This window comes from Pararge aegeria, chromosome 11, assembly GCF_905163445.1.
Source record: "Pararge aegeria chromosome 11, ilParAegt1.1, whole genome shotgun sequence".
NCBI classification, from domain to species: Eukaryota; Metazoa; Arthropoda; class Insecta; order Lepidoptera; family Nymphalidae; genus Pararge; species Pararge aegeria.
The window spans coordinates 2899872-2910224 of NC_053190.1; the positions used below are offsets into that span (position 1 = coordinate 2899872).

Below are 10353 nucleotides of genomic sequence, written 5' to 3' on the forward strand. Positions count from 1 at the left end.
ACATTTTTTTTAATAGATGCTACGTGCATTGAACTCGCGATAATCTTGCACGAGTTTCATCCTATACAATTTATAGATACACTTTCACAATTTACTGATACAAGCGACTTGCACGAGTTCTACTAGCACAAGCTTTCTATGATGCCGCGTCCCGTTGCAAACGAGGCATACCAACCGATCGCTTCGACGCGACGGATTGTCAGTGAATGGGTACCTTAATCTATACTCTACAGAGTTTTGTTTGGTTGAACGCGCTAATCTCAGGAAGTACACGTTCGAATTAAAAAATCTTTTTGTGTTAGATAGTTCATTTATTGGGGAAGGCTAAAGACTATATACCTACTTTATACGCTACGAGTAGACAGGAGTGGATCTTCAATGAAAAATGTTGCAAAAACGGTAAAAAATGGAAAGTTTCTGAGCGAATGGACTATTTTCCGCTAATCATAAGTAGGGCTAGCACAGGTCGGAGACAAAAATTATATCTGTCTCTCATATTATATATGTCAGAGGACAAGGGATATTATTAACGTGTCCACCAAATAAAGCACGGAACATGGGCGAGGAGAAGTTTACCCGCGTTTATTACACATTTGGGCGCAGTGGGCAGCGACCCTGCTTTCGGAGTCCAGAGCGAGGGATCGATTCCCACATTTGGACAATGTGATGAACATGAATGTTTTTCAGTGTCTGGGTGTTTATCTATATATTATAAGTATTTATGTATATTATTCATAAAAATTATTCATCAGTTATCTTAGAACACAAGCTAAGCTTACTATGGGACTAGATGGCGATGTGTGTATTGTCGTAGTATTAAATATACTACGTATTTAGTTACTTATTTAATTTTGATATTTCCACTTGTGCGCCAGTGCTCCGAGAGTTGATAAAACTGTGAGAAAATATTTTTTTATCCTTTCTCCGGAGAGATAATTGTCTCCTGCCAAGCTAGCACTATCCCGTTCTCTTGCTGTAAGTCCTATCTACCAAGGTTGCCTGTAAGAGATTGCTTGCAGCAATAAGGCCGCCTTTGCATGTCTACATTGTGTACTGTATACTCCTTACTGTTTCTTTTCCTGTATGTTATACGTGCAATTAAGTGTTTCTTCTTCTAGCTGTGCCGGTGGCCCGTCTGCTTAGACCGCCAATTATAAGCAGAAAATTGTATTTAAGAAAGTTTTTTTATAGCCGCAAATTATCTTAATATATATAAATCTCCTGTCACGATGTTTGTCCGCGATGGACTCCTAAAATACTTAACCGATTTTAAATTAAATTGGCACACCGTGAGCAGTCTGGTCCAACTTAAGAGATAGGATAGCTTAGAGCTTTAATTATAGTCGCAATTTTATTTTATTGCAAATTATTTGTCTATAATTAATTGACAGTCACATGTTATATATATATATATATATATACTACTATACTCATTTAAGGCTTAGTGATACTGAATAATTTAAAAACAAAATCAAACGCAGACGAAGTTGCGGGCAATAGCTACTATTACTATAAAAAAAAAACTATGCGTTCGTAATAAGAATATGTAGGTTAGCAAGTTTATTAGGTACCACTTTCCTAAGTGATAGGTAGTAAAAAGATATAATAAATTAAACAACAGTTTTATTTTTAAGTACAACATTTATTACATTTAGATAATAATATATTTTATTAAAATTGGTATGTAAATATATTTTAATAAAGTGCCTGTATATTATTGAAATAACTGAGGTATATAACTGTACATTTTGGTCACATAACTGACTTATGAGGAGCAGATTTTTAATTAGTTTCTTGTTTTGCAGTACTTCAAAAATAGGATAATCTATTTTAGACTGTATTTTTTGTTTGCAAACCGTCAAATTGTTAACAGATTTTTGAAAATCTTTTACTATTTGAGGGCGTATTCTCTCTAGCAGGGCAAGCACGGGCAGGGGACAAAAAATATATAGGGGATATAATTAACGTGTCCACCTGCTAAAACACGGAAATATGGAATAGGAGAAGTTTACCCTTGTTTATTAATACATATATGTATTATTTGGACATTATTTCCACTCATGAGGCAGTGCTTTGAGAGTTGATAAAGCTGTGAAAGAAGAAAAATTTACATCCTTTCCCCGGGGATATAATTTTCTCCTGCCCATGCTAGCCGTGCTGGTGGTCCCATTGTCACTAACTCAGGATTTGATGAGGGAATCCCATGGAAATTGAGGGTAATCCCTAAGTTGTCTGCCATACAGTACCTACATATTGTTGAAAATTGTTTTTGTTCCCTTACAAAAATCAAATCCAATTTTCATCTATTATTTAGGTCTTTGAAGTCATTTGATTTTTACATACATTGGTTCATAGACATCTTTGTAATTTATATTACAGAATAGGTCGTAAATAATAACAGGTACATATCAAAACAGAAGTTTTCATGAGCAAACACTTAAATTGAATGTATACTCTATCAACCCGGCGGTAAGTTGAAATTGGCATGCAGATGCGTTGTGCGGCTCATGTTATTTACCTATACTCTGACATTTTAGGTAGTTAACTAAGCTTTTACCGATCATGACACATCTCATTTGTGCCAAATTTGCATTTAAAAATCTACAAAATTGTAATTGTAATATGTTTTTTTCAACTGTGTTTAATATTCACTTTCTTAACGCATTATATCCAAAGAGTTTCAACTCGAAATAATTTTTTATCACAAATTAAGGGAGACGTGTTCGAATATTTACCAAAAATAAATATATTTTCTAGGAAATAATATGCTATAACACCATTTAGAATGATGCTCTAGAAGATATTAAGCTATCAAATCAAAAGTATTATCCCCGTACAGGAATGAGAATCAGAAAATGATCACAAAATGTAAGGTTTTTTGAGTTGAAACAGTTTCAGTGCGACATAGAAGTTTTCAGTTTATGTATTTGAATGCAAATAATGCATATCAATGCCAATTGTTTTCAATAAATCTCTGAACTAAATTGACATGTCTAAAACATGATATAACGTGAAAGTATATCACTACTTTTAGACAGACTTAACGACTACAAAACTTCAAGACACGTGCATCACTATGAGTAATCGTCACCTGACTAAATCATCGACATCGTCAAAGTTTGATTTCGTGCTGAATTAAACAGGTTGTTTATATTACATGTTCAGTAAAGTGTTCTAAATTTAACAATAATATAATTATATTATATTTTTTAATATTAAATATTAACAACATCAATATTTAAAATATCATGCAATACTACGTCAAAATTACAACACCCATATTAGAACTGCCTGTTAACAATGGCCTTAGTACAATATTTACTCGCTCGCAATCGAGTCTTCCCATATCAAACTCTAAATCGTCAAAGTAAATTGGCCCTAATTTCACTCGATTTAGAGTCGCAAATTATGTACTCCTGATTTTTGTTTTACAAAACGTTGTCACAAGTAGTTACGTCTAAAATGTAGACAAACTTGAGCTTTAACGCAATGCAAATAAAATCCATTTTACTCTGATGGTCAAGTATATCCATACTCGGTAACGACTGACCGATTGCGAGCGGGCTAACCTACTAATGCTACCAGTTGTGTAAAGGCTCTTATGGTACTAAGTCTACTTTTAAAAATGGGGCAAAGTACAAATTATGTGGTATAGTTGATTATATCATAAGATATATACATCATGCTGCCGTGTGATGCAGGCAGATCAGAATACAGCTGTCAGGTGACAGCCAAACCTTAAATGCCTTTAATCTAGCAGTGGACTGTTATAGGCTATTATACAACGTGTAACGGAATAACGAAATACTGTTGAAGGGTCCACAAGTATATTTCATAAGAAATACAATGTAAAAATATTAAATGAAAAGAAACATATTTATTTTTCCATACAAACATTTTAAGTGTTTATGACAACCCTATTGAAGATAAAATACCGACACGCGCATATTACCTATGCTGCGCGACGCGTACGTAGGTAATAAATGTGATTTTAACCGCGGCGTGCATAGAAGTATGCTTTTTATAACTCTTGCAGTCTTTTTTACAACTCGTACAGGAGTATACTCGATTTTTGCATTTTATAGTATCTGCCCGCTTCGTGCATTCCGCTAAGTGATGTTAGGGCTGTCTCATTTCTTTCAGTAAAAACTATGGCGATGGTTTACTCAAAATTATTAACGTTTCGGTTTCACAGATAAGTCTCAGAGACAGTAAATAATGCTTCCTCTAAAGCCTTCGAACTATTATATCGGTTTTCATATACACGTATATTCTTGCTTCTTTGAGTTCCTAATCTATAGTTCTCTAAAACCACCGGCATAGATATTAGCAACACAAATCCACTTGGGCTATCAGAACCTACACCAAGCCTTCGTGGTATATAAGCTCAAAATAACTCACAGAGCAAAAATGTCCGTACCTACATGACAAGTGTCTTTTATTCTAAACGTGAATAAATATTTTTACGATTATTATCATTACTTATTCAACTCTACTATTATAGAGAACTAAAAGTAGTGTTACTTAGTACTACTCTTGTGGAGACCGATATATACTATATTTTTATTATAGATTTTATTATTGAGGTATTGTTATTATTTGCATACTACAATGCATGTTGTTATAATATAAGCATCAAATCTGTTCACCTGCAATCACGCAAATATAGATTTGAATCCGAATTTGAAGTCACCCGCGTGGTGGGTTACGTACACTACACTCTCACGGGATGGTGAGTAACCATTATCATCAGATGGTGGTACCGACGTTTTACAGAGCTCTAGGGCTTCCTAGACTCAGATCTATAAAGAGTTTTGTCTGAGGTAAGACTTTACAAACAGTTAAAACGACACTAACCTATCTATTTATCTATATCTATGTTAATGTTACTTGTATCTACATTGTATCGCCCTACTGCCCCTTACAATATTATGTGGATAGTGTTGTGGATTACATATTAACCCTATTTTTTGCAAAATTTAAGAGCTATTGTTGTAATATGTAATTGTTTTCTGTCCCTAATAAATAAATAAAAAAAAAGTGACAAAGCTGAAGTTTGATTTCGTTACTTTGTTTGAACGCACTTATTTCAGGAACTTCCAAAAGGCTATATATTTTTTTTAATGTCACCACTGTGACAATAAATTACATATTGCAGATCAGAATACAATTGTCACCATCTCTTCCCGCGGAGGTCGTACGAGGCGACTTAGAGAATAAAAAGGAGAACGGACCGTGAAAGGGCTTTAAACCAGCAGTGGACCGTTACTCTTGAAGAAGTTCGTAGAGTAATATGAAATTGCTTAAAGTAACACCTGTTTCTATACAAATATCTAATTTTGTTAGCTCCACTTGGCGACCACTTGGCGACCTGGGCGGCCTGCTAAGCTTCTGGAGTGAGCTCGGCTGGCTGGAGTGACCCAGCGGGGAGTACGTACCAGTGGCACTACGTACAACGGGAGGTTCCGGCCGACCAAGTACGGAGACAAGCCCAGAGAGAGAAGAAGAAACTCATCGTTCAAACGATTTTATTGAATAAATTGAATTCGATCGATTTGTACAAGTGGCGATTGCAAGATCGCGAAGCTTATTTATTTAAACATCTTTATTGCGTAGTAAAGGAGAAATTAAAAATAAACTTAAAAAATAAATATTAGAAGCAAGAGGCGACATTATCACTAAAAGTGATAAGGATAAGTATCCTCTGCCAGGTACCCTTAACGATAGGAATAAAAATGAGAGACGGGAAATCACAATTTCAATAAACAATACATAAATTTACACACTAAATTACATCCTACTAATAACTAATATAATAAATTATTAAAAGAGAATAATAAAATAAGAGATATATATATATATATATATATTTTTATCTAATTATAGCAACTAACACCTTTCCTAATAATAATATAGTCTAATGCACAATACACACAAAAGCCGGCGGCCTGTTAATTATATCTGCGGCTTTGGTGTGTATTTTCTATACTCAAACGTAGATCTACAAAGTTAACTTTAGATTAGATATCCACATACACAAATATTTAAAGTTTTGCAAGCAAATGCTGGTGTCTTTTAACACCATGAGTTTCAAATGCATTGCCTATCTATATTGGGCATATTAAAGTACGGTAACTGCCCCTAATAAGGCTTGAGATCGTGAACTTGGGAACTCCCTACTAAGACACCTATTTTTTTATTACACTTATATTGACAGCAATATCTGCCGGTGTTAAACTAAATTGACAGATCTACAGTTAATAAACACGACGATATCCAACAACACAAGAGGAAGTTATATATTTAAAACATAACTCAGAAGTGGGATAAATCTGATTTCCCATTCATTCAATTAAAAGGACATGTCGTTCCTTGATCACTAATTTGCCGTGGCTGCGCTGTTTAAATAGACTATCAGTGCTGTCAATTTAGTTTACAATTTGTGTAACTAAAGTATATAAGTGACTTAGACTAATGACTAGATATATAAAGAAACCTTTCCCATCACTGTTATAACAGCAGCAAGGACTCAGTTGCCAGAGATAAATAGCAAGAAAAAGCAGTATTGATACTGCACATACAAGCGTGTTTTTATTCATAGCTGCAAATTTTATTCATTTGCTTTCTGCAACATTCTTGTGAAGCCACAAGGGTAACTAAACTTAACTTATTCTAAATATATACCTACTAATATGATAAATACAAGTGTGTTACCAATGGTATGGTTAACAAGTATGGTTCTACCACAAAACCACTTTTGACAAAATGTGACATAGACCTAAACACATTCCATTCCACCCTGGAAACAAACATTGGAGTCTTGTTACCAATTGTCTGTGTGCGTCACCTGGCTAAGTTTGTTGTTGGCTTCTTCTTAGACCAGTGCGCGTTAAGAACCCTCGTAGCTTTAGTTCTAGGTTTACGAATGTAGTTATCGCCAACACTACTCACTACTATGTTCATATTTAGTATGGAATGAACGCATCAAAAGTGTCATCTATGTGCTTACTTGAAATATTTGACTTTGACTTTGTTATCCACAAAATAAAGGGTTTAAACCTTTGTTGCTTTCTGGACATGTTCATTGGTAACTTTTCTTAATGCGATGAAAAGAGTTAAAGTCTAGGGCAACCACTAATTTAAAAAGTGATATTTGCTTTATTACTATTAGCAAATACGCATGCTAAGTTGTGATGATTCGCAGGCAAACGTAATTAGCGTAAAATAGCATCCATAAATCATAACATAGCAAAATACTAAATTATCACGGACAATATCCAGTTGCTTATCCAGCTATGAGAGGTGCGTAAATAGGGTATAAAAACCCTATTTACGCACGAATCATAATAATCCATACTCTAATGGCAAGTTAAGTTGAATCAAAGGAGTTATAAGACTAAGGAAAGTAATAATGAGATTCTTGCTCGTCTTCCGGAACATTGATAGGAGTTCAGCTGTGTGGCATGGGTGGATAATGAAGTATGGTTTATACAATACAGGGTGTTCTTGTTGTGTTACCACAGAGAAGAAATCTTCTTTGCGTGTCCTGAAAAAAACATCATGAAAGTCAATGTTTATGTAAATACTAAGTAAACTACTACAATGCATATAGTTTGGAAGCAGTAAATTGAAATTAAAATTAAAATATTCCCTAAATATACTAATTTTACAGGCATAAATAACTTATAAGGTCATTTTATTAGTATCCTGTATCTTGAAACATATCAATGACAGGGCGAGTGAGGCCCTTAGTTGTAACTAATGGGACTACTGGGACTAAACTGTGAGATGGTGATAGCAAAAAAAAAACCTGGCTTAGTTTAATGTTGGTTTAGTCTTAAGTTAACAAATGTAGTTATCACCATCCCTAACATTAGTGTAACATGTTAAATGTATGAACGCTTCATAAGTGCCTGTAATATAAATTTTCATCGCCTATTTGATGAATTTTGAGTTTGAATTTCTAAAATATATGAAACACGTATTTTTTTATTTTTAATCGAAAACCTAAAATCATTGTAAAATAAATTTATAAATGAAGGATTTTATATTCAAATTCAAAATTCATTTATTTCAAGTAGGCCTAATATAAGCACTTTTGAATCGTCTGTCTGTTTCTAGTGACTCTACCACCGGTTCCGAAGGCAGATTCTACCGGCAAGAAACTCAGCAGTTTTCCATCATCAACAATTTACATTTTAACATTCATTTTTCTATCTTGTGAGAGATGAAAGCAGAACCGGATGCTTCCAAGCAACCTTGTCATTAAGAAGTTCAACAATTGTACCTTGCCGTAATAAATGTGTTTTAGCACATTCTTAAAACTTATGTATTGGTAGGTCCAAAATCACCTAAGGAATCGTATTATAAAAGCATATACTCAATCCCACAAATGACTTTTGTACCTTTCGCAGACAATATGCAGATGACACTAATTTATGACCATTTCTTGTAATACGACTGTTTACATCCATTTTTTGTTTATAAAGACTAATATGTTGTCTTACAAATACTATATTATTATAAATATATTGTGCTACAGTAAGTATGCCTATTTCTTTAAACTTCTCACAGATGATTTAAAGTTATTTATAGATCGTACAGCTCTTTTCTGCAATATAAATATAGTTTTGATATCACCTGTTTTACGCCATAACAAGATTCCATAGGACATAACACTATGAAAGTATGCAAAATAAACAAGCCTAGCTATTTCAACGTCAGTAATCTGTCTAATTTTTATAACTGTTGTATTTTTATAATTAGTTTACCCACTAGTGAATCTATATGGGCACCCCACAATAGCTTATTATCCAAGATCACGCCCAGAAAAACTGTGGAAGTCTCTATGTTTAGTGATTCACCATTTATCATAATATTTTTATCAATTACTATACAAACTTTTGTCCCCCATTCAACCCTTTTAGGGTTGGAATTTTCAAAATCCTTTCTTAGCGGATTCCTACATTGTAATAACTATCTGTGAGCAAAATTTCAGCCCTATCCACCAAGTGGTTAGAGCTGTACATTGATAGATCGCTCAGTCAGTCAGTCAGTCAGTCAGTGAGGCAGTCACCTTTGCCTTTTGTATATATAGATAAAGGACAATAAATTACTAAAAGAAATAATTGTAGCACAAAAGTATGTCAAGCCATTAAAATATTACTTGAATTGACGGTGAAGGAAAACATTGTGAGGAAACCTGCCAGAATGTTCTCAAAGGCTTGTGTAGTCCACGAATCTACACTCAGTCTGCATGGTGGACTCAGCATGAACCCTTCTCATTGTGGGAGGAGACCAGTGCCCTGAAGTGGGGCTGGTAATGGGTTTATATGATGGTGATTTAAAAAGTCTATCTAATGAGTTTCTTGCTGGCTCTTCTCAGTAGAATCTGCTTTCTGAACTGGTGGTAGAGTCACTTCAAACACACATACTTGACAAGTACTTTGAAAAGTACATATAAAGTAGGCCTACTTGAAGTAAATGAATTTTGAAATTAGAATTTTAAGCATGTTTCAGTCGATAGCTACTTACTTCATAAGGGATATGTCCCTCACTTGCTCCAAAGTCAGCAGCTTTCCTGTGCAGTCCCATACATTAAAACTGAAGGAAGGTACTCCGTAGCTCAGGTTGTAAAATATAACATATTCCGCTCGATACAAGAACACTTTGCCTGTCTGGTCCCGATGACTGATAAACTCCTCTCTTTTTAAATGCGTGCTCAATATTTCATTGTCATTCTGATATATAGTCCAGCTGTCCATGTACTTGTCTGATAACTCAATAAAGTCCCTTGCTGCGTAAACGAACGTTTCGGGACTTATGCCGGTAGCCTGTGAACTTGATGGGCGCATGATGATTGCTTGATTGAGCTGTCTGTCTGTCTGTTTAGTCTTCACAGAAATCCGTGGGCTCGGAACCACCAAGTCAGCACGTAATCCAGTAGATATAATTCTTATTCAGACATAAACAACCCACAATTCAGACTTTACTGCGACACGAAATCAAAGGTCAAAAAGGTAAATAATCAATATTACAAAGATTGTTAGGTGTAATTAAAAATCAATAACACAATCAACCGGAGAGTTCACCTTCACTAAAGTGAATATAACTACTACGTTGTAGAGATGGCAACACTGCGCTGCGCAATTTAACGCGCCGCGCCGGTTAGTTCCAGTATCTGAATTCTGAGGCAACGACACTGCAGCAGCGGTGTGGTGGCGCGGTAATGCCTAGGAGTAATGGCGCACGGCGCACTTTAGTTGCATCTGATCAAAGGTTCAGAAAAAAAGCAAAAGCAATGAAATGCATTATTTTGTACTCTTCTTTCTTATGGGCTGGATAGGCTGCCAG

General features: G+C 34.8%; 1 protein-coding gene across 1 annotated transcript; it reads right to left on the reverse strand.

Annotated features, from left to right (window-relative positions):
- Nucleotides 1–6574: 6574 nt before the first annotated feature.
- On the reverse strand, nucleotides 6575–10085 carry LOC120627736 (ubiquitin-like-conjugating enzyme ATG10). The gene is made up of 2 exons (XM_039895761.1): nucleotides 9535–10085; nucleotides 6575–7546 (listed from the first exon to the last, which is right to left on the reverse strand). The coding sequence occupies exons 1-2, from the start codon at nucleotides 9852–9854 to the stop codon at nucleotides 7342–7344; spliced, it is 525 nt and encodes a 174-aa protein (XP_039751695.1). The 5' UTR covers nucleotides 9855–10085; the 3' UTR covers nucleotides 6575–7341.
- Nucleotides 10086–10353: the final 268 nt, after the last annotated feature.

Coding starts and splice junctions, on each gene's coding strand:
- LOC120627736 (XM_039895761.1), bottom strand. CDS start 9,854: ATGCGCCCATCAAGTTCACAGGCTACCGGCATAAGTCCCGAAACGTTC. Junction 7,547..9,534: donor AGGGACATATCCCTTATGAA/GTAAGTAGCTAT, acceptor TGTTTTTTTCAG/GACACGCAAAGAAGATTTCT.